The sequence below is a fragment of the Oculina patagonica genome, chromosome 3 (assembly GCF_052425735.1).
Source record: "Oculina patagonica isolate OP01 chromosome 3, crgOcupat, whole genome shotgun sequence".
Taxonomy (NCBI): Eukaryota; Metazoa; Cnidaria; class Anthozoa; order Scleractinia; family Oculinidae; genus Oculina; species Oculina patagonica.
This window is the reverse complement of record NC_135760.1, coordinates 1,968,256-1,992,962: the sequence shown is the minus strand read 5'-3', so window position 1 is coordinate 1,992,962 and position 24,707 is coordinate 1,968,256. Positions and strand designations below refer to the sequence as shown.

Genomic DNA, 24,707 nt, shown 5'->3' with positions numbered 1-24,707 from the left:
GCTTGAAACCCTGAAACAGAACAACAACATTACAACAGTATTTTTATTTGCCAAGACCTCATTTAGTGTTTTAATTGCAAGTACTGGTAAATAAAAAAATCTAGACATAAACATTTTTAAGCTGTGCCCAGATTGGTATCCTTTTAATTCAAATTTTCATTTAAGTACCCCCTTCTTTTTCACTAGGTAGTCCCCCTTCCCCTGTTGTACTTCTTGGCAGTATCCCTCCATTGTATATGGTACCCCAATGGTGAATGTGAATTATTCTACGAATTTTGTTGCAGTCAATTCCAATTCCAAAAGCCACGGTCACACACAGCACCTGGTGCTTCGATGTGCCATTCACCAGTTTATGGACTATTCTTTTCTTTTTTTTTTTTCACTGACAGGATACTGTGCATGATATCGGCTAAAAAACAAAGCAGTCTGAAATGGTTTCTAAGTTTCCATAAATAAGGGTGAGGGGCATATTCAGTTTTTCTCATTTTTGCTCAGAAACAATTGGCTCCAATAAATTATTGTTCTCTCTGTGTGCGTTGCATTCAATGAGAACTGGATTTAAAAGACTCAAGGTGTCAGATATTCAAGCTCTTGTGGCAGTTCCAGTTAGTGCAAGTACTGGCACTGAGGGAAATAATTTTGTAAGAAATCCAATCTTTGCATATGCTGGTCTGAATGTGGACCTTGGAATAGACAACAAATTTATTAGTTAATTTTAAGCTCTTGACCAAAATTAATTGATTTGAGTGGTAATTATGAAAACCTTTTTTATTCCCAAACAAGACACAACATCTTAAAAGAATTCTCTACTTTGAAGAAACAATAATTACTCCACAAAACAAGTCAAGCAAAGAGATTGAGTGAAATCAGAAATAGCTCTATTGGTGTATAATGTTGTATATACATGTTACAATGCAACTACTCCAACCAAGGGCACCCAAGCAATTTCTTTTCAAATTGGCAAAGGTCATAAATTGATTGCTTTTGTTGTGTGCAGATTGCTTACATTGCTAATTTGTTGACATCTATATTTGACGTCCAAGGTTTTCAATTATCAATTTGCACAAAATTTTGTCAGGTAGCCTTGGTGTGAGTAGTCACACTGTAATTTTAGGTTGTCATAGATCAACTAACTGCAGAATAAAAAACAATAAAAAATTAAAGCAATCAACACTTATTTATTGTAAAAGCAGTCACCAAGTGTCCTACATAGTTACACGTATTGCAATGGATGCAAGTTATGCAGTCCCCTCGCACAGTCGCCCCAAACCCCAAAGTATTCGCTGGCATATAGTCACTCTACCATGCTTAAAGAACGAGGAATATAAACTGGTGCTGTAGTCTACCAGTGTACAAGTATATTTATCGCTAAATATCATTACATTTTTCAAAAATTACTCTTCACAATGTTCATTTCACTGGGATCAACAAAACTTCGGGGAACAGGGCAATGAGGCAAAATAACCTGCTACCATTGTAACAAACAATATACAAAAACAATACAAATATACAATACGAAAAAATAGTAAAAATACCATTGCAGAACCAAGTGTGCCTCGTCCACAACTTGTAATTTCTTGTTTAACTCCTTTGTTTTAAGCATTTTGGTCCCCTTCCTGTTTATATTGACGAAGACCTCTGGATGTGCAAAAATCAAACTACATTAACAATTGTTTTCGGAATGGTTATTTCCTGTTCATCTTCATCTTCTTCGGTACTCTGCAGGATGCAGACATGCAGACTTTAAGAAAGGCTTCTTACTTTTTCAGTTGGTCTCACATTAGTGAGCTTAGAGTGGACGCAACTAGCACAACAGCATCTTGCTTTTCAGGCTCACAGCCGCTTCGAACGAAGTCAAAAATCGCTGGTAGCATTTGACGTATTAGCGATTTTACAAATCCAGTTGGCAACACAGCTAGCACGTCCTATTGCTCGTATGGCATCATATTGTTCCTTCTTCAGCTCTCGCTCGGGTTTACCTTGTTTTTCTAACGAAAACTCGATAGCTTCGTGAAATAAACTCTCCAAGGCAGACGCCATCTTGTCAAAGACCCTCACGCTTGCGCAGTTTAACCGGAAGGACAAGAATCCTGTCACGGAAAACACTCTATCCCAGAGTCCCTCGTTTTCCGACCGCTGGTCAAGGGGAACGTGGACTCTGGGAACGAGATTGATTGAACGCATAGAACGGAAACACTGTGATGGCTTTGCGCAAAGATGAAAAAGATATAGAGCTCGCGCTAGCAGACTGCAAAAGCGCGCACAACAAAATGCTTAGGATTGTAAATGAAGCCTTCGTAGAAAATGAAATCGAATGGATTTGAGAATTCAAACACGTTACAACGAGACAATCGAAAAGATTGAAACTTTAACTGCCCTCCGCGACAGTACGCGAAAACAATGCTAACCAAAATTGCGCCCTACTCTTTTAGAAGGTCAAGATGCCGTTTTTCGATGGAACTATTAGTCAATGTCCTCAAGCAGGATTTCCAAAAACAAGTCAAGCCTACAGTAAACAGAGACAGCCCGTGTTTCATTCTACGTTCCGGTCCTGCCACGGAAAGGAATCAACGGATGCGATCAAAGGCGTAGAGGATGATATTCAAGACACGTGGAAGTGGCTAGATGAGAAGTACGGAGACCCAGCTAGAGTAGCTGACGCCCCAGGGGGGTACTCCGGCTTGTAAATGACGGGGATGATCGAATGGAGGCAAACCTCAGGACCAAAAAAAATTCCTGAAGTCTTCCGACATTACCCAAAAAAATCCCTGGACCAAAAAAAACCGCCAAAAAATCCCTTGTCAAATTACCCCTAAATTGCCAGGAGGGGCAATAATATAACACAAAGAAAACCATAAAAAATTGAACGCTCGTGTTTCGCGCTCGAACTCCCCTTCTCCTTCCCTTTTGAACGCCGGCCACGCAGGATTTATTTATTCACCATACCATAAATACGCTATGGCCGCGCCAAGGCACTTTAGTTCGTCTTTAATACCCCAAAAATCCCCTATTTAAATCAAGTCACCCCAAAAAATACTTGCCAAATTTTCCAACCCAAAAAAATACCGGAATCGAAAATTTCAAACCCAAAAAAACCTTCGATGATCCCCGTCATTTACAAGCCGGAGTCCCCTCCCCCCTGGGGCTGACGCCATGAACCCCTCCTAGAGGGAGTTCTATGTTACCTTGTTTCCAAAAAGTTCTCCTTGTGTTCGCATCTTAGTATTTTGTCGATATTTGTGATCCCAGTTCCCTAAAATATCAGAAACACAGCTTTTGTTCCCGTGTTCCCAGCTTAATATATCTTTTGTACCCTTGTTCCCTGAAGCCCATGAGAGGAACTCATTTATACAATTCAAAGTGTATGACCCATCAAGGAAGGCGAGAACAAGAGATTCGTAGAATTTGTTGTCAAGGTAGAGAATGGATATAAAGACCTGAATAGACTTGTGTTGAAAAACAGTGATTTGCTTAATATTAAAGGCACTCTTGCGAAATGCAGACATTTACTTTTAAAGAAACTTTAACTTTGATTTGTTCTTATTTACATGCTGACTGTTATTTAGTTTTGCCATTTTGTATTCAAGAACTATCTAGAACAATCTGGAAGTTTTACTGTACCGGTGCAAACAGGTTTTTGTAGTTTTTGTGCTTGCGTCAGCTTTTGTACTCGTCAGTTTTTTATACTTACGACAGATTAAAAACTTTTTGCTGGAGTTTGCTGTGTGAAGTTTTTGGCCGCAGCGGAGCCTTTTTTACCGTGCTTTTCATCAACTTGGACTAGAAAAAAGTACAACAACCAGTTCGGTGAGCATAATAGGCCATTTCCGAGTTACCCTATGTTTCTGTTTCAAAACGAGTCTACGTGCGAAACCATTCATATGATAATACCATATTTTCTCAATTAAACGCCCCCGGCGTTTATTTCAAACTTGGCTCCGTGGATCGGGCGTTTATTTGAATGGTGCAGTTTATTTGAGCAAAACGTTTGTTAAACAAGGGTTTTTAACAATTTTTTGTGACATGAATGTATCTTGCCATCATACCTAAAGCATATTACACCTCGAATAAATGCCTAGAAGGCTTACTTACCACTCTACCTTGGAGACCCGGCGTTTATCCGGGGCCCGGCGTTTAATCGAGAAAGTACGGTAAGTTTCACCTACAGGTCCATTTTCATGCAAATTAAACTCATTATATTTAACTTTATTATATTTTTGTAACTCGGAAATGGCATATTGAAAGGAAACTGCCTGCCTTGATAGAGGAGTGGGCCAAACTGGTCAGCCTTCAGTACACTGGATAAAAACAACAAGTTTCCAAGTCTGTTAAACTTTCTTCTCAGCCAAAAAAGGGGGATCTAGTACGACACCGCAGAGCTACGACTTTAATACCCGTGATCCGGCGATAAAAGGTCTTAAAGGCTAGAAACATTATGCAAGGGAATTAATCAATATTTATAAGTATTACGGTGTGCCGGTAGTAGGCAATGCTGCCGATACGCCAAATCCCCCTGGGGTACTACCCTTTAAAAGAAAACTTGGGAGGGTTTCCTTTTAAAGGGTAGTACCCCAGGGGGATTTAAATTGGCGTATCGGCAGTATTGCCTACTACCGGCACACGGTTATACTCATAAATACTGATTAATTCCCTAGCATAATGTACCTAGCCTTTAAGACCTTTCTATTACACGGGGGCCGCGCGATCCTTTCTATGTATCTCATACATAATGCAAGTACAAGAAAAGATGGAACAGGAGCAAGCGGATACACTCGGACACAGTACCAATCTCGTCCCAGATGTCGCGATCTTTCCTGGTTTGCGTCAGGGATCGGGTCCTCTGGGCTGGTCTGAAAGCCCGCCAAAAACACGGCCAAGTCTGATTGGCTGGCGCACGCGCTCAATCGCACCGGAACCACGATTTTCTGGTTTCGGTTTTAAATTCGTCCAGAGTCGTTGAGTGTCCATAGATCGGGAGACCAATCCGAGTTACTTGATAACAAGAGAGCTGCTATGGGGACGCTGATATCTGCCTCCAATGGCAGTGTTTCGAGTCAACTGTTTGCAGCTAGCACAGCTCAAAAACACTGATATCGATACGCATGCAGAACTGATACATATTTTGTAAACCTCATGCTTTGGTCAGTACAATTAGTAACCAAAAATAAATTCCAGGTCATTTGGGGAAAAGAATATTTGTTTGTTTGTTTGCTTGTTTGTTTTTGAAATCTAACCCTGAAGATAGATTATTGATTCCCCAAATGTTGTTTCAATCGCCCAGTTAGACAGTCAAATAAATCATTCACCATTTAAACTCCTGCCGTTATGATCAAGATTAAATATCACAACAACCTGACTTTGGGAAATAATTGTTACAGTTTATTTACATTTCGTTTTCTTTTTAACCTTACAAGCAAGTGTCAGCTTTGTCAAGAAAATTGTCACACAGATTATTAAAAATGTCACGCAACATACAATATCTGCTTATTTACATCAGTTTTAGAACTAAAACGATTCTAGTAAAAGATATTTACACTAAACTTTCAGCTACAATTTAAAGAGTTGAATCAGCATTTCTGAGATAAGTGATCTAAATTACCAATAATAGTCAGTCCGAATAATAGTAGTTGTTGACTAATAACACGGCATCACACAATTTTCTTTAAGTGACAAAAAATATCCACTATTTATTTACAAAAAAATCAACAATACAATGCTTGTAAACTAAAATTCAGGTAATATAATGGCTTAGAGCCCTCTGACATTTTAATTAAAAAAACAATCTTAGTTTTCAGTTTTTTAACACCATGACACTTACAAAATATATGCCACATGCGAAAACTACCATTAAATTTCTTGTTGAATTTTAAGTCACTATAGATTAAAACGCTCGCAAAATAACGGCTTACTAACGGCTTATTTAATAGTTCGGACAGTTGCTGGCGATAAGCACAGTTAACGAAACCTACTGGGCCGTGCCTTCTCAATCGCAGGTCAACCTTTAAAACCTTTCAATCGAAGAAGTCAATTTAAAAACATTGTCAAGCAGACATGTGCTGATGAGAATAAAGACAATAATCAACAAAGTAATACTGTCTTGATGTATCACTTAATTCTCAAAGCTAACTTTAAAAGAAATGTAAGGAGAATTACTTCACCCCACACCCCCCGTGGGGTGAAGAGTTCGGAAAAACGGACCGTAAGAGATGACTGACGCCAAGGAGTACAAAACAGCAAGATTGGAAAATTTCAACGGTCATATAATCTCCATAATTCATTGAGTTCAAATATTCACCCAAAAGTTCCACGTTAAGGAAACGAACATTTCTTTTTTTCCTGAAATCTTACCCTGGTCATCATCAATAGATTATTTAAAATTCTGTTAGGTTATACCTTATGCTATTTCAGAATCGCACAGTTAAATTAATCAACATTCAAAATCCTCCCGTTATGATCCAGATGAAATATCACAACAAGTTTGGGGTAAAAAATGGTACAGTTTTTTTATTACATTTCTCTAGTCAACCTTACAAGCGTGTGTCAGCTTTTCTTACAAAATTGTCACACAAATTATTAATGTCACACAACATACAGAACTGCTTATATACATTAAATTTAGAACTTAAATGATCTTTGTAAAAGTCGTTTACACTAAATTTAGTTCAGCTACAAGTTACTGAGTTAAGTCGGTATTTCTAAAATAAGTTATCTAAATTACTAACTAGTTGTACCTATCGGTAAGTGCCAACGAGCGAAATACTCATGTTTGTTCATAAGAACAGATATTGAATGGTTTTTGATAGAACTATATTTGAATTGACCAAAATATGGTAAATTGTATTTTAGGTAATATGCGAAAAAAAGGCTATTTCTCTGGTGTTCATAAATGACACAGGCTTGATAGCCTGCGTAGCAGGCGCCGTAGTTTCCAGCGCGCGTTTTCTCGCGATCGCGCACTTTTTTAAACACACTAAAAAACGTACACAGATGTCTGCTACGCAGGCTACGGGTTTGACAGATTGATAACTCTTTACAAATCTTTCTTTTCAACGTTAAAATGTCACAAAATGTAGGCAATAAATGAGGTTTAATCACTGTTTTTTAAATACAACAAACGATGGTTAAAATGTTTCCGTTCACAAAAGTGATAGTTGCATTTCAAGAACTTCTTATAAATCAAGTCCCAAAATCAAAACTGCTAAGATGCTTTTTTAAATATAATTTTCAGTAATCAGAGACAGTAATGCACGGGTCAGATTTCAGTCTCGCATGCGAATTCGAAGTGTCATGTTCAGTTACGCAAAACTTGAAAAATTTGAACAGAAAACAAAACTTGAACGGTCAAGGATTATTTGGAAACAAAACTTTTATTCAAGTTAACATTACATTTGCTGTTAGAAGCAAAAAACGTTTGACTTTCTTGTGCGTATGACATGCAGTAATTTTAAGCCTGGTTTTCACTAGCGACGCAAGCACAAGCGCAAGCACAAACGCAAGCAGCATAAGTAGTTCGTGCCAAGTGAAAACGAACGTCGACATAAGCACAAGCACGTTAGCATAAGAATATGATGTTTACAAGTTAGAAGGCTTCGTTCTCGACTCCGTTCTCCCTGCAAATATTGTGGCAGAACTATCTCTCCTCTACTCGTGTGACGAAGAAAGTGAAAGCGACTAAAAAAGGAGAAAAACGAAACATTTGGGATTATAAATATTTTTAAAGAAAGCATTCGTCTCCGTTTTTTTCGCTACTCAAGTCCGCGCCTGGGCCTTTTTGTTTTTTTGTCTACACTTCTCCGAACATTCTCGAAAAATGTTTATCAAAATCAACCGCGGCCTCGGCGACTTTGTTCAAATGCTGGAACGAGTACTTCAATTGGCTAGACACAGCTAGACGAAAACACTTTTCTTGTGCTTATGCGATGTTTGTTTTCACACGAACGCAAGCACAAGCGCAAGCACAAGAAAAGGACAAATTTTGATCCTTGTGCTTGTGCTTGTGCTTATGCTTGCGTCGATGCCGTTTTAATAAGAGCTGTTATGCTTTAGTGAGCGTCGCTTTGTATTGATGTTATTCCTACGCGGAGCGAAAATGCGTGCCAAATAATATATAAACGGTATTTGATTTGGAATAAATCATCGGTCAAACAATTACTATAAACACAATCAACACTTAAAGGTAGCATTTACCCGACTTCAGCATTCTCATAAGTCAAGAAAACTCTACTTGAAGTCAACAGTCCGCTTTTGATTTTCATGTCTCTCTTCGATCGTAAATCAAAGGACTCCCAAAGTCGAAACATTATTTCATCGCTTTGAAGACCTTGATGTTCATTTTTTCGGCGGTCGAATATTCTGTAGGGTATTCTCTTTCGATTTATAATTCCCTAAAGGTGTATTGATCGGTAAAGGGATGAATGACCACATTGAAAATTTTAACAGCGAGCCGCGTGGACGCCATTTTGGACATTTGCTCTCTAGCAAGGAGTGAGAGACTGGGAACCAGTTGGGAAGAACAATACAAACCAAATATGGGGTTTACTTACACCCAAATATGGTCAAAAAAAAGTCCCTTACGCAGAACTTAAGATTTTCTCTGCCTATACACTCATACGCACACGGCTCTATGATTCTGCCGCCTCGACAGCCTCGCCTCTTGGCTCGGCTGTCTCGTTGGCAATAACCGGTAAGTCTAATAATAGTATGGTTATTTGTCACGCAATTTCCTTGTGTAACAAAACATATCCCACTCTTTATTTACAACAAATTCAACGATACTATGCCTGCTAACTAAACTTCAATATTAATCACGAATACTGAATCGACCTATTTCTGGCGAGGTAACAAAATGGTTTAGAACCCCTGTCGTTTAAATTTAAAAAATCTTAGTTTTCAGTCTTTAACCCCATGGCACTTACAAAATATGTGCCACATGCGAAAACAAATGATTAAAGGAATACATACGCGTTTTATTTGCTAGCTATTTTTATTGCTGTGAGGTTTTTCATTTGTAACTCACTATAGATTAAGTGGCCGCGAAGTAATGGGTTACAAGTTGAAAAGTAATTCAAGGTAATGTTCTAAAATTAACTGATGGTAAATGCTAATAAATCAGGGAATTTATTCATATCACTTCACAGATCAGTGGATATCATATCTACTCCAGAATCTGAATTCGATTGTTTAACCAGTCAGTCACAACTATCCTACCATCACTAAGAACTGCTGAAGAGCGTGGGTAATTAAACTTTCCTATCCCGCTCCCCTTTGTTCCAAACTTTGTTATAAACTTTCCACTCAGTTCGAACACCTGAACCCTGTGATTCAATTGATCACAGACCATCAGGTGTCCTGCCTTGTTAACTGACAAGCAAAAAGGTTGATTAAACTCCCCATCCCCCTCCCCTTCTTTCCCAAATTTGTACAGAAACTGTCCATTTGTATCAAACACCTTGATAGAATGTTCATCACTGTCTGACACTATAAGATATTTTTCATATTCAACACAGTGAATGGGATGGGTAAAAGAACCCTTTCCGCCAATTTTACGTAAAACCTGGCCTCTAGGAGAAAAGATCTTGATTAGTTTGTTATTTGAATCAGCAACAATAATATTCCCATCACTACCTACAGATACACCAAAAGGATCCTTAAACTGGTGATCAAGACTTCCTTGTTCACCAAACTGGTTCAGGTACTCACCCTGCTCACCAAAAACTTGGACTCGGTGGTTATTACCGTCTACCACTATAATATTTCCATTGTTATCAAAAGCTATCCCAGCAGGATAGTCAAACTCTCCCTGCTTATTTCCCTTTTTACCGAACGATCTTAGGTGGGTCCCATCACTACTGAATACTGAAACCCTGTGGTTACCAGTCTCGGTCACAGCAATGTCATTACGTTCATTCACTGCCACTCCCCAAGGCCCGTACAGCCTTCCAAGAGCCGAGCCTTGTTGTCCAAAAGAAAGCACAGGTCTGAACTGTCTGGGTTTCACCTGAACGGCGAAAGGGCTACCACATACATGTTCACTATTTACCTTTGCTGATACGTCGCATTTTCCGGTTTCTTTGGCAAAATAGCTGATCCTGTAGGTGCCATTCCTGTTATCTTGGACTCGCGCTTTCGTCGCACAGTCATGGCCTTGTTGATTTCGGATTTGCACTGTTACCGAGTCAAGCTCTTTATAACATTGTTCTCCTTCAGCATTTCTTGTTGTCAAAACAAAATTAGCTTCGAGTCCAACAGTCGCCTCACTGATTCCTTTTCCTTCAGCACTTGATTGATGCGCACAAGTCTTGCTGACAAAGGTTTTGAATGAGCCGATTCCTTCAGCGTTTATTTTGTCCAATAATGTTTCATTTTCTACAAAGATGAATTGACGAAGGCCTTCAAAGTCACGGTCGACATGTTTTTCTTCATCGCTGACCTCTTCTTGAAAGATTGCGTTTAATGACGACTTGCTATCCAAGCGTACAATCTCAGCGCTTGTGCTGCGTTTGAGAATTGATTCAGTTTTTTCAATCCCTGTCTCGATCAGTTTGACTTGGTTGTCCACCTCGCACTGTTGAGTTCGCACACGCTCGACAGATTCTTTTACTTGGTTGTCAACTTCGTTCAATATTTCCTTCTTCTTCGCTTCGATAGCTGCGGTCAAACTTTCAGCAACCCTGTGTACGTTTCGTTTCACGGCAGCGGCTTGAGCTTCAATGTGAGCGCAGTTTTCGCCAAGTTCAGTGATTTTGTTTCTCTTCTGTTGAACTTTTTCCTTTTGTAATTCAATCGTAGAATTTATTTGTAACTTTCGTTCGTTTGCAGCTTTTTCCAGAAGCATCTTAGCGTGACCTTCGTGATCTGTCAAGGCACAAGCGTTGCAAATGGCATCTTCACAGATCTTACAGAAGAATTCAAGCTCTTTCTTTTCGTGGCCTGGGGCTGGGCAAAATGCTGGTCGCATTAAAACGTTCTCGATGTCTTCATCTTCAAAGTCTTTTAGCGCCAACACCCTATGCTCACTGTTTGAGCGGATTATGTTGTGCCCAGTAATGCAAAAATCACACCAGAAAGAAGAACACTGGAAGCAATACAAACTCTGTGCGCTTTTCTTGTCGCAATTTCCACATTTCACACCAGTTGTACTGCACTCTTTGATGGCCAACACATCCAGCAGACTGTTAATTCGAAAGTTGGTCGGCAAGTCGTTCAGGTTTCCACTTGCAGGGACTCTACTTTCTCTTCTGCATTCTGGGCAATTGATGACATCACGGCGGCCACTTGTTCGTAGAATACCTTCCAAGCAGTGAAGGCAAAAGCTGTGCAAACATGGCAGTTGTTTCGGTTCCGTTAACGTGGTCATGCACACAGAACAGGAAACTTCTTCGTGAAGATTGTTTAGCAAGGTTTTGATATCCATGATTAAAAGCGAAAAACAGAGGGTTTCAGTGGATTTGAAAACGACTTCGACAATGGAGTCTTGTGATCAGTTATTTTATTTATAAGACTGATTGCATTAACCAATCACGATAGGTGTGATCTATTGTTTCACTTCTAAGAATTGTTTACAGATTGACCGCCAAGATTTCTGAGAATCGTGATCATAATAGCGTGACCTATATAGCTACAAATATTGCGAAACTCAAAGTCATTCAATAGCCTCTTTGTATCTGTCTGCGTCTTTTCTTATCTCTTTCTCTCTTCGTAGTGCAGAGGTCAACCACTTCTTTCGATTGCAGATCCTTGCTCTTCAGTACATATCACAAACCAAAGAGAGATCAAACATGGAAACATGTAGCAAAACATGTGTAGACCAGCAAGGAGTGTTTTAAATCAGGAATTTAAATTCAAAGAGTAACAAATTTCTCTAGATAATTTCACCGGTAAACAGGCCAAGAACATGGCGATCGCCATAACAATCACTTATAGCTTGTACATCCCAGATTGACCGGTTTAACTGAAGAGAACCAAAAGCAAGAGCAACCGACATAGCAAATAACCCTAGGGGAGGGGGCTCGGGTCTCTATTTTAACCAAGTTTCCGGGAAACGGGCTAAGCTTAGCGTCGCTCAAAGTCGAGCTCAATTTCTTAACAGTATCAACTGGTGCAGGAAGATGGCAGCCGTCACAAGCAAAAAACGGTAAGTGCTATATTGTTCTCTCCCTGGTCTCTCACTCATTTAAATATGGAGCTGATAATCAGGAATTATAAACCGATCAAAGATTGTCATCGTTTATAGTAGTGCGTTACACATGATTAGATCTCACGCTATAGACCATGATTCTTGTGATCAAATGCAAAGCTTGCTAAGATTCAGGGTTGATCTTAGACTGATGGAAGAACATAACAATATTCAAATCGAAAATTATGCTGCAAAATGTTCGGATCCGCTGGTGGCCATTAGCATTTTACGGTAGAATGGTTTGGTTCGACTTGTTTAGTTCGAGTCTTATGTTTACAGTAGAAGAGACAAACGGACTCTGTTGAATTCTAAGAAACGTACCGTGTTTAAAAGCGACAAGACCCTATAATTCTCAGTATATTTGGAGTTAGTTTAAGGTAATTTCAATTTTCGTTCTGTGTCCCTGTTTAATCTGCAGTCAGTTTTAATGAGGTTACACGGTGTTTTGCTATCTTCAGTCCGATGCACAAGTTTATTAAAATAAGCGCCCGTTAAGGCGTTTACCTGATGACATTTTATTTTAAAATTGAGTTAATATTGCATGTAATCCACATAGCTGCAAGTATTTCTTTCTTAAAAAGAGCTTTACTTTAATATACTCTGCAGACTTTGTTAAAAATTTTGTCGTGGCTTCGCGATGAACTCTATCAATCATGTTTTGCATATTGATATTACTGTAGGTCACGGTCCATTTCAACAATAATTTTATTGACCCGAGGTAACACTCCACTTCACATTTCAGCATAGAGCTACCTTCCTTTATCAGTTGATGATATAACAACGAGATCAAACGAATGCCTCATCCTTAGTGAAAATTTTATGGTCATCTTCATGACATAATAAGTTACCATAGCAACAATATAACTTGTTTTAACACCTTTAATTTTAGCTTTTTACTTGCCGACCTCACTTCTTATTATAATCAAGTTGTTGTCAACATATTCTAAAGGTCCAACATTTTGCAAAGTTAAAAAGCAAAAAGGGGTTCAGAGCAACCTTAAATTTTTGACAATTTTAGATGGTTATTATTCTTGGCTTGCGACCATCATCAGTGATTGTGATCGAACAGATCGAAAACGTTTAGCATCAATTTTAACAGCTTTTACTTTTAAGTTTTATTATTTAATAAAAAATTGTTTTTGCGGAATTTGCACGATAAAAGAGTTCGGTTCCCAACAAAGGGAAACGCTTTGTTCTTGTCCACCAGCATGGCCGCCGTGACGTCAAGCTTCAACCCAGCGATGGCCTTTTCTCCTGAATGTAAATGTAGTTTTATCACCAATATTATGGTTTAAACGTTATTCCAGAGAGTATTCCCACCAGATTTAACCTTTTCTCCGTCCACTTACTACCTCTGTTATTTTTCTTTCCTAGTCAACTTTAATTTTTAAAAAATCGATCGAAAATGGGCATCAGTGAATTTTGGGTGTGGCATCTCGCTCGCTTCCCGTTCGTTTAGCCTGTTACAGGTGTTTGGTTAGTTTGGAAGCAGTGCAAAAAAAACGGGATTAGCGTAAAAAAAAATGGCAAATGTCCACACCCCTCCCCCCTTATTTTTCGCTTGCCGATTATCGCGCTGTTCCCCAACAAACTTAATGCCTGGAACTGGCTGCCGTTCATTAAGATCGCATTCCCTGGATGGAAAAGAATATATTGCTGGAAGAGGACGTACAATAGATGAGCACTGCTTAAAATCTCCATAGTAAAATCAGCCTAATGTTTCTTTTTCAGACTGATTATCATTATTGCTGTAGTAGTTCTGGTGCTTGTGGTTTTGGGGGTAACCGCTGGACTCCTCTATTATTTTCTGACAAAAGACTCTGATCAATCATCTGGTGGACCTTTCAAAAGAGAAGCCGTTGCCACGGATACACCACAGTGCTCCGAAATTGGCAAGGACACCCTTAACGCCAACGGCTCGGCCGTGGATGCTGCCATCGCCGCCATGTTCTGCTTGGGTGTTATAAGTATGCATTCGTCTGGGATAGGAGGCGGTGGAGTTATGCTGGTGTACAATCGAAGTCTTCAGGAAGCCAGTGTTATTGACTTCAGAGAAACCGCCCCAGCACAAGCACACAGAGATATGTTTAAAGGCAACGAGAGCAAAGCCAAAATAGGTACTGAATTGAAAATCATAAGGACCATAAGGGTAATTAAGAGTGTGTCCATAAGAGGACCAGGCAACATGTGATACAGCTCATATCACCGATTTCGCCCAAACTTAGCATAAATGCTGGGTATGGTGAGCTATTTACTGTGACAAAACATCAGCTCAAAATATTTTATTCCCTTCAAGTTATGGCACCTTTTGCAAAAATGGCCATTTTTCACTAATTTATGCATATTTAATTAGCTGACTTTGATTGACCAGTTCCACAAGAAAAAAAGACTTCTGAAAATAAAATTCACTGCATTATATTCTGTGGTTATTAGGCTTTAAGTACAATAATTCACTTCAACTGTCTGATTTGATTTCTTCTCCTCAAACGGTCTTTTGGAAGGTACACATTTCGTACTGTTGGAAATAGCCTTTAACTAGTGCCCAATATCTCCCATGAGCAACAACTTATATACATTATTCTTACATGGGTAATGAAATCCATCTCTAAACTTCACAAAAATGCCACAAAATGTCTGGGGACTTCAATATTTTATTAGTATTGAGGAACTAAACACACGTGACTTAACGATTTCTTGCTATTTCATCAAAATTCACCGAAACACAGAAGCCATTTATTTGCCTCAATTTGGCATAAAATCGGTACAAAATAGCTAATAAAGCATAAATCTATAGATAACAATCAAAATTTTGGCGAAGAAAAGGCAGTTAGGACATTTTTCGGAGCGTTTTCAGAGCCGATATAATTCGGCAATGTTGTGATAGCAAATGTAAAAATAGCAGCGAAAGATTTTCTTCAAAAGCTCGCTCAATTCAACATTTAGGCACATCAAAGTTAAGAAACAAGAAAGTAATACTACATACATGCCACTTATCGACACACAGATGCTTTCTTTTGAAGGATTTGTTCTTTCTCGCTGCACTTCGATCCTTCGATCGATCTCAATTGACATGTACTGTTGCTTTGAGGCGCGCTGAACTTAGCCAATACATCGTGGTTCATTCTTCGTGAAAGGTGTAAACAGGTTGTCAATAAAGTCATTCAAAGAGCTGTTCAAAGTTCACGGAAGGACACTTCTCTCAGCCAGTTTGAATGAAATCAATTTAACTGGAAAATAAACAGCCGCCATGTTGTATTTCTACCTTTGAGCCTGCCGTTTCAGTCAGCAAGTACGTAGTGTAGTCATCATATAGTTGTTTGACTAAATCCTATATAGGGATATATAGCCTAGCCCTACACAGCTATACACACCTATACATAGCTTAACACAGCTATACACAGCTATACACACGCGTGTTCATTTGCTTTTCCTCCGCAAATGTATGTTTTCGTTGGAATAAGTAGCGGATGGCGTTATCTACCCTCTGAATAACCGGGGCTTGATCTTAGCCTTATAAGTAGTGTGCGTTTCTTGTAAAAGTGAGAATTTTTTTCAACTTCTCCATTGAATTTTTTTGATAAATAGTTGATGAGAAATACACTGGATGCAGTGTAATGTATGCGATGCAATCAGTTTTGATGCTCTGAAATTGAGCTCTGAAATGTCGGAAACCATTAAATAATCAGAGCAAGTTTTTTCCATCTTATATCAGGTTAAAACTAGTATGTTTATTGTTTTTTTGTTGTTTCTGTCTTTTTGGGAGGTGGGGGAGGGGGTGAATATGGACATTCGAAGAAATGGCGGTCAGGTTGTCAGCCTAGCCTGTGTACATCTATTCCTTCTGTTCTAATCGTCTATATTATATTACACTTTGGCAGCTAGGAGACTGAATTTGTACCCACTCTCTTTTTCGGGATCCCACAAAGTTCTCCATCTGTCCATTTACCGATAAACGTCATTACTGCAGTTTTGTTTTAGAAAAGGGCTTTTATGGGGACAAATTTTTCCTCCTGAATGCCCACATTGCAAGTGACGAATTGCGGCTTCAAATGATAATTTTCTTCATCACCGACTCAATTAAAGTGGCTATGTGAGTTACAAAGACGCGAATGCAGACTTTTTTAAAGAGCTTAAACCCCGCATTAACACTAAACAAATTTATTGCAAGACTAGGACTACGCAAGACGGCAAAACTTATTAGCTAATGTTTCAACCAGCACAGGTAGTCTTCTGTCTTCTTCGAGGTCAACGCGAGGGAAACCCGTTTTATTTTTTGTTGTTTTCTCTCTCTACATTTACACCTTTATAGATATATGTATATATTTGCTGCGCCATATAGACTGCGTCGCTAAAGGCATTTCGTACGTGAATACTTTGTTCAGTTTAGCACAGACGCTCCCCCAACTAAAGCACTTGCGCAAGAAAGACCACCTGCTACGATTACAAAACCTACCTCGCTATCCACCGGATAGTGATTTATCCCGTGGTAAACGTTATTCTCCAATTTTGCTGAGTTATTCATTTTTTCCCATTTATGCCCCGGGGGTATGGGAATTTGGTCAAAAAATGTAATCGTTATGCGCGGTATTAATCACTATTTCCGCCAGGGGAGGGGAATTTGAGCAAGCAATAAAAAATACAAATGTCCGGAAAGTAACTGGGAGACGTTGACATTTTGATTTGTTTAACTGTGTAGCGTCTTTTATGCTAAAAATAATTGTTTATGTTCCAAAATGACGCTAAATGGCGGTAGAAAACTGCTCCGACGTTTCGGCAATACTGCCTTCTTCAGGGTGCCACCCCAAAAAAGGCAGTATTGCCGAGACGTCGGAGCAGTTTTATACCGCCATTTAGCGTCATTTTGGAGCATTAACAATTATTTTGATTTGGTTGCCGTGCATGCCGACCGTTGAACATAAAAATCAAGAACTCTGTTTCGGTGAAAGTCAAATGGAACAGCATTTTTTCTGGAAAATCTCTTCGGAAATTGACGGAACGTCAGAAATTTTCTTACCATTTGTAAGGTTTCCCAGTTCTAGTCTCCCATCCTTCGGAAAGAAATAACAGGAAACTGAGCTACAAATGGTAAGCGACATCTATTTCGGTTAGTTTGCTAATTTTGGAAAGAAGCCTTTCAATTCCAACCGGTTCTCTCCAACAAATGGTAAGCATCCTAGAGTTTGTTCAGCATCACATTGCGGTAAACACGTCAAGCTGTAGCGGAGGAAATAGTTTTCCCTACAACAATTTGAAAATATTCTCATTTTCATCACAAGCGCATCCAACGAACACTCGCAGAGGAAAAGCAAATGATCGCGCGTGTGGTCACGCGTGATGGACGCGTGATGCCCAGTGAACGACCGTACCGCTGACTGAAACCGCAGGCTCAAAGGTAGAAATTCAACATGGCGGCTGTTTATTTTCCAGTTAAATTTATTTCATGCAAACTGGCTGAGAAAAGTGTCCTTCCGTGAACTTTGAACAGCTCTTTGAATGACTTTATTGACAACCTGTTTACACCTTTCACGAAGAATGAACCACAATGTATTGGCTAAGTTCAGCGCGCCTCAAAGCAACAGTACATGTCAATTGAGATCGATCGAAGGATCGAAGTGCAGCGAGGAAGAACAAATTCTTCAAAAGAAAGCATCTGTGTGTCGATAAGTGGCATGTATGTAGTATTACTTACTTGTTTCTTAACTTTGATGTGCCTAAATGTTGAATTGAGCGAGCTTTTGAAGAAAATCTTTCGCTATTTTTACATTTGCTATCACAACATTGCTGAATTATATCGGCTCTGAAAACGCTCCGAAAAATGTCCTAACTGCCTTTTCTTCGCCAATATTTTGATTGTTATCTATAGATTTATGCTTGATTAGCTATTTCGTATCGATTTTATGCCAAATTGAGGCAAATAAATGGCTTCTGTGTTTCGGTGAATTTTGATGAAATAGCAAGAAATCGTTAAGTCACGTGTGTTTAGTTCCTCAATACTAATAAAATATTGAAGTCCCCAGACATTTTGTGGCATTTTTGTGAAGTTTAGAGATGGATTTCATTACCCATGTAAGAATAATGTATATAAGTTGTTGCTCATGGGAGATATTGGGCACTAGTTAAAGGCTATTTCCAACAGTACGAAATGTGTACCTTCCAAAAGACCGTTTGAGGAGAAGAAATCAAATCAGACGGTTGAAGTGAATTATTGTACTTAAAGCCTAATAACCACAGAATATAATGCAGTGAATTTTATTTTCAGAAGTCTTTTTTTTTTGTGGAACTGGTCAATCAAAGTCAGCTAATTAAATATGCATAAATTAGTGAAAAATGGCCATTTTTGCAAAAGGTGCCATAACTTGAAGGGAATAAAATATTTTGAGCTGATGTTTTGTCACAGTAAATAGCTCACCATACCCAACATTTATGCTAAGTTTGGGCGAAATCGGTGATATGAGCTGTATCACCTGTTAGCTGGTTCTGCCCTGTTCTCTCACGGGCACACTCTTAACTTTTCTCTGGTCGCAGGATGGCCGACTGGTCTGACCACTAATCTTGACAGATTGAAATGTCTCGGATATAAATCCTCCATTTTCTTGGCAAACTGGAGTAGGCCGCCATTTTAAACGCGTGCACAATGTCTTGTGGGAGACTGGGGACCATCTCCCCCCCCCCCCGCCCCTTATGTGATGACTTGTCTACAGGAGCAGTTCTTTTTGTGTGTGATAACTTCTATTTGTCACAAAAGCTAACACACCCGACCAGCTTCTCAGCATATACAGCTTATTCGAGAAAGGTTGTCGGAAAAAGGCACAAAAAGGCACGCGACAAGACCGAATAACACTGCTTTGGACACGTTTAAAAGTATCATATGTCAATTTAGTTGTTGGACTAAACGCATGCATTTTCATACATTACCATGTCCAAACATTAAATGTATGATTCTTTAAATTACTTAACACCCCAGCTGATTACAGCAAATAACAACATGATGTTCCTATATTCAAAGGTGGTCTGTCCATTGCGGTCCCCGGTGAGGTGCGCGGTCAGTACGAAGCCTGGAAACGACACGGTTGGTTGCCATGGAAACGGCTTGTTCAACCTGCCATCGATTTGGCCAGAAACGGATTTGAAATAACTCAGGCTGTGGCTGACGTCCTGACGAAAGAAATGGAGAAGTACATCAGAAACGATCCAGGATTGAGGTTAGTTTTTACGGTATGTACAAACTTAAAGGAGCAATGTCATGATATTTTAAGTCATTTGATTACTTTCAATTTGATGGAAACCTCAAAATAATAGTTTTCTAACATAAAAAAGCAACAAAGGAGTAAAAAACGCGAAAATAAACAAGGATCGTTTCGACTGACGAAGATTAAGACTGATTACGAATGACAGTCTTGAAAAAAATTGCTAAGTTTTTTGACGTAGCCCTTTAAATCTGACAACAAACTGTTGAAGTTAATACAAACGAGATACAAGCAAGCCGTACGAAAGCAACAACGAACAGGCTCGGATTGAAACGCGATATTCACGAGATTCGAGAGGCGCTTTATAGATTTAGTGCTACGATGACTCAGCAAACATGCCGCAGAAAAAAAATGATTGTTTCCAATCTAAATTTTACTCCTTGACCATAAATGTAAGGTTGTTGATGCTTTATTTTAATTTTTCGCTGCATGTAAGGCATCTGACGCGAATTTAATATTTTCTGATGGAAACTTAGTTTCAAATGAAACAAGCCGGAATGCTTTTTAGTGTTCAAAAAGTGCTTAATAGTGGCAAATAGTTTTTGAGAAACAGAGAGACGTTTCGGGAAAACCCCTTCATCAGTCTCAAATTTGAGACTGATTTGAAAGCCAAATTGAAAGCCAAAGTGCTTCACAGCAACAATAAAACCACAAAAATAAAACCACATTTAAATGCCTTTTCAGTGGCTGCTATGAACAGCACCATGACGCCAAAGTCTACATGTAACCTTCAAAGAAAATTTCACGGGGGAGTACCTTAAGTAATTAAGGGTCTTTCTCGTACCTCACTCTCTTTAGGTAAGGTACAAGAAAGCTTAATTTGTTCGTCAAAAATAAGTTGTTTCGGCTTTTTATTTTCATTATTTCAGCGAACTGCTACTTGATAAGAATGGCAAGCTTCGTCAAAAGGGCGACAAAATTAAGAACGAAAAGTATGCACAGACCCTGGAACGAGTGCAAAAAGATCCTGAATCGTTTTACAGTGGAAAGCTGGCCAGTGCTATCGCGGACGACATAAGGAAAGCCAATGGGATCGTGACTTTGGATGATCTGAGAAATTACAAGTCGATCAGCAGAGAGCCATATGAGGGTGAACTGTCGGGTATGAAGATGTACCTCACCCCACCCCCGACAAGCGGCACTGTATTGGCCCTCATCTTGAACATCCTTAAAGGTAAGAAATACTCTACCTCTCTGGAATCTGTAGTTTTATTCGCCCTCTATTTTTTTTGCAAGGGCTAACGGTGTCATTATGACCTGCTATTTATTGTCTTAAGAACGAATGCGGTAACTCGTTCCAAGAGATAGTGGGCGACCCTGGCTAAACGGCAATGCAAGTAGTCGTGAACTTGCGTACAGATTTGCGTTGGTTTGCCAAACGGTGAAAAACGTGTGTCAGCTTGAGTGCAAATTTGATCTCTACCAAAGTGAACGCAAGTCAACGCAAGTGCATGGTCGTCTACTTGCCTCTCCGTTTGGCCAGGACGTTGCTGTTATCTCTAAAATACCTAGATCCCGTTTGACTCATTGCAGCCAGAACAATAATATCCAAGTGTTTTTTTTTTGTTTTGGAACGAAGAAGTTTAGAACCAGAAACAAATTCCGTGGTTCGCCTGCCAGAAATTTCCCTAGCCTTAGATTTTTTCCAAAATATTCAAGTTTATTTATGTCGAGTATTTCATTTTTCAGGATACAATATGACGTCATCTGACCGTGATGACGTGGATTCCTCAGTGCTGACGTATCACCGTATCATTGAATCTTTCAAACACAGTTATGCATGGCGCAGTCGACTTGGAGATCCAGCATTTAATTCAACTATAGACAAGGTTAGTGAAAGAAACACGGGTGACGGTTGTTGTCCTAAATGCTTTCCCTTTTGGTTGACATATCAATATGATTTGTTCCTACTTAACTATTCAGAGTTGGCCAGAAACCTGAAATATATGTACCAGTATACCAAAGATTTCCCCTCAAAATCATGCAAAAATAGCAACATTTGGAAAAACAAAGTATACTTTATACCAGTAAAGGGCCCAATATTCGGGTAAAACTTCTGTATACCGTAAACCTAACTGAGAACCCTGGCCGACCCTGACTATTTGATTGCGAGCTTGAGGTTTTATCGGTATACATTGACGAGGGAAAAAATTCCGAGTCACATCGTTAAAAACCGAGAGCGAGCAGTTTAATTGTTTCAGGATAAATTAGTGGCTGATTTTTTAAACACGGAAGCAACTAAAAAAATGACTCCATATTGATGGTTTGTTCAATATTTTCCGATCGTAAGCAAAAACCACACCCTCGTTTCAGGGGCCTTCTGTCGATCAATAGTAGGTTTCCATATAGCCAATCAGATGGCGACTTTGCCAATAGTCAGCCACTGTGGAAAAGTAATAGGAACCCGTCTTTCAGCCAATCAGAGAACGCATTTGTAATAAGGATATTTTTAAATAAACACACTGATTTTTCATCCTAGGTTGCTATGAAGATGTTAGACCAAAAAACAGGTGACTGGTTACGTCACAAAATACTGGATAACATCACCTTCAGTAACGTGTCGCATTACGCAGATACATTCTCGGACGCTGATTTCGGCACTACACACGTGGCTGTTTTGGCGCCAAACGGTGACGCAGTTTCCGTGACAACCACAATTAATATGAGGTTGGTTTAAGCCTTCCTTGTTGGTAAAATTCCCTTTATTGTCGTTTGACGGATAAAATATTTGACCTTTTGATAGCTGTCGAGACATTCTGCCAATTTTTTTTCTCAGTTTTACTTACGTAAGCTTAGCAAAAAAAAACTCTAAACTATTTCTTTTCACGCCATAAAACCTGGATTTTGTTTCTTATTCGAAGGCTTTGTGTCTAAGAGCATGCGCAAAACACCTTCATAACTAACTTAACGATAACGTTTTTTTTTTTTTTTGTTTCAAAATCTACCTTTTTAACGAAAAATGTTCCGTAACATTCTGCTTGGCCCTCAGTTAATGGAACTTTGTTATTTTAGCTAGGGAACTAGTGATATTTTGGGCAAGTCTTTGTAGGAGGGCACCTTAATTTTTTTTTCTGCCAGACGAATCTAGCGACTCTCAAAATTCCGTTGCAAGATCGATTTTGATTGGTTTTAAAAATAATAAAAATGGCCGAAAGTAAAACATCAAGAAGTTCGTTAAGTTATGTTTTTGCAAGCTAGACATGCGCAATTCAACCGCAAGTCCGATATTAATTCTCGGACTTCCAATCAGAACTTTCGACCTCTGGTCAAGGGGAGCGAAGACTCTGGGTACAAGGTTGCAGCAAGCTCAGCATTGCTGAAATAAGACAAGGTTATAACGTCAGTATGACGTCATCATGTACGTCGTGTTGCTAAGCAACTTCTCTGGCGAAAAATAGCAGACTCCATAAATTTTTGTTGACGATTCTGCACAAAATGAAATAGGTTTGGAACACGGCAAATTTAACTGACATTTGAATTAAAAAATAATTAGCATTGTTTTTCATTCTTACCACTGTGTCTTGGCAGATTTGGAGCCAAATATCGATCTACTGTAACAGGAATCATCTACAACGATGAGATGGCAGATTTTGACATTCCTGAGCACAATATTGTGGATGGGATTTCTCCATCTCCTTTTAATTTTCCCGAGTCAGGAAAGCGACCTTTCTCGTCCATTTCTCCCGCCATTTTGATCAACGATGACGGCAAAGTGCAGCTTGTTATTGGCGCCTCTGGCGGGAAAAGGATAACCACGGCTGTGTCACTGGTATGTACAATGGCATTAAATGTAGAGCCTATGACTGAGGGTTATTCCACTTTAAATCCACATCCCCTCTCCTTTCTCTTGACGAGTATAGTCAAAATTTACCAACAACGAAAAAAGACCAAAGTGCTGACATGATGCCCCACTCAGAAAAAACAGATTTTTCTTAACCCCATCATAAAAAGCCAACTTTTTCCCTATCCCCTGAATATTTGAAAGATCAAAGAATGCTGATGGAGCTACCCCCTCAGAAATGATTTTCAAAACCCATTCAGAAAAACTGGTTGGGGGGGGGGGGGAGGTGGATATAAAATGGAATGGCTCTGATGCAAATTCCTTTTGGCACAAATATGATTATTTTGCCTAGGTTATTAGCCCAACCGGCCGGGAGCGAAGAGAGGCGGCTGTATTCGCAGGCTACTAGGTAATGAGCCCTGGGTTTAATTATGGTCCTAAGGTTTTTCAGCCTGGACGAGGAAAAGGGAGTGCTTATATTACAAAGGGGGCATTTCTTTTCTTGCTTTATGAATTTTCTATAAATTTTTGAATTTAAAAATGGCGTTTTTAGTGCCTCTACAAGTTTAAAAATTGACAAGACATTTACCGAGACCTTGATTATTCCGGATATCACAAAAACCGAGTCTAATAATTGTTGTATTATTTATTGATTTAAAGAAATTAACGACAAATTATTTAACACTTGTGCTAATCCTTTTTGCCGTCCCTCTCCTGAATGTTTTTTCCGCTCAGTGTTCGTGGAACAATTCGTTCGCAACTTTTGACGATCTTTTTGTTGAAGAAGCGAATCGACAAGCCATGTTTTTTACTTCGCTGTGTGCACTCACCGCACGTAAACTTAAAATTGCTCTGAAAATCATGCATTGCGCGCCCAGCCTACAGATTATTCACTAATCTGCCAGCAGATAAGTGAGTAATCTGTAAGTTGCGCTGATTCCCAGAATTAGCTGTAGGCTCTAAGCCAATGCGAAAACAGACAAGAGATAAAAGACTTCAAAAGAATACCAAAAATTGAGCTTAAAATATTTCAGCGGCGGGTGAGCATCTTCTTAGTCAGCACCACGTGAAGATACGCTTTGTATGGCGTCATTAAGTGTACCTAAATTCTTTTTTCGTCCGCTGCTCAAGGGGACCAAAGACACTGAGTACGAAATCAAATTCAGCGGATAACAGTTTTGTTTACATGCGCAGGTGTTAATGAACAAGCTGTGGTTTGGTCAGTCCTTGTCTGACGCAGTAAACGAGCCTCGTCTGCATACCCAACTGGTGCCCGATCAGGATGTAACCTATGAAACGCAGAAGAAATATCGCATTTCAGACAAAATAGTTGAAGGTTTGGAAAAACTGGGCCACGTCGTGACCGGCAGTAAATTTTTTGCCGTGGTGCAGGCAGTATATCGAGATCCCGGGAAGGGAATATACGCCAAGTCAGACCCGAGGAAACATGGAGCACCCGCGGGACAATAGAACTTTTGTCCCGAAAACATGCGAAAGATGATTG

General features: G+C 39.4%; 2 protein-coding genes across 2 annotated transcripts; one reads left to right on the top strand and one right to left on the bottom strand.

The window, feature by feature from the left end:
* Positions 1-8,681: 8,681 nt before the first annotated feature.
* Positions 8,682-11,550, bottom strand: LOC144646069 (E3 ubiquitin-protein ligase TRIM71-like). Its single transcript, XM_078505595.1, has one exon. It carries the CDS (start codon positions 11,411-11,413, stop codon positions 9,155-9,157), a length of 2,259 nt encoding a protein of 752 aa, XP_078361721.1. The 5' UTR covers positions 11,414-11,550; the 3' UTR covers positions 8,682-9,154.
* Positions 11,551-12,092: 542 nt separating this feature from the next.
* On the top strand, positions 12,093-24,700 carry LOC144646090 (glutathione hydrolase 1 proenzyme-like). The gene is made up of 8 exons (XM_078505612.1): positions 12,093-12,133; positions 13,907-14,292; positions 19,182-19,377; positions 20,292-20,596; positions 21,112-21,251; positions 21,902-22,089; positions 22,951-23,191; positions 24,398-24,700. Exons 1-8 carry the CDS (start codon positions 12,108-12,110, stop codon positions 24,671-24,673), a joined length of 1,758 nt encoding a protein of 585 aa, XP_078361738.1. The 5' UTR covers positions 12,093-12,107; the 3' UTR covers positions 24,674-24,700.
* Positions 24,701-24,707: the final 7 nt, after the last annotated feature.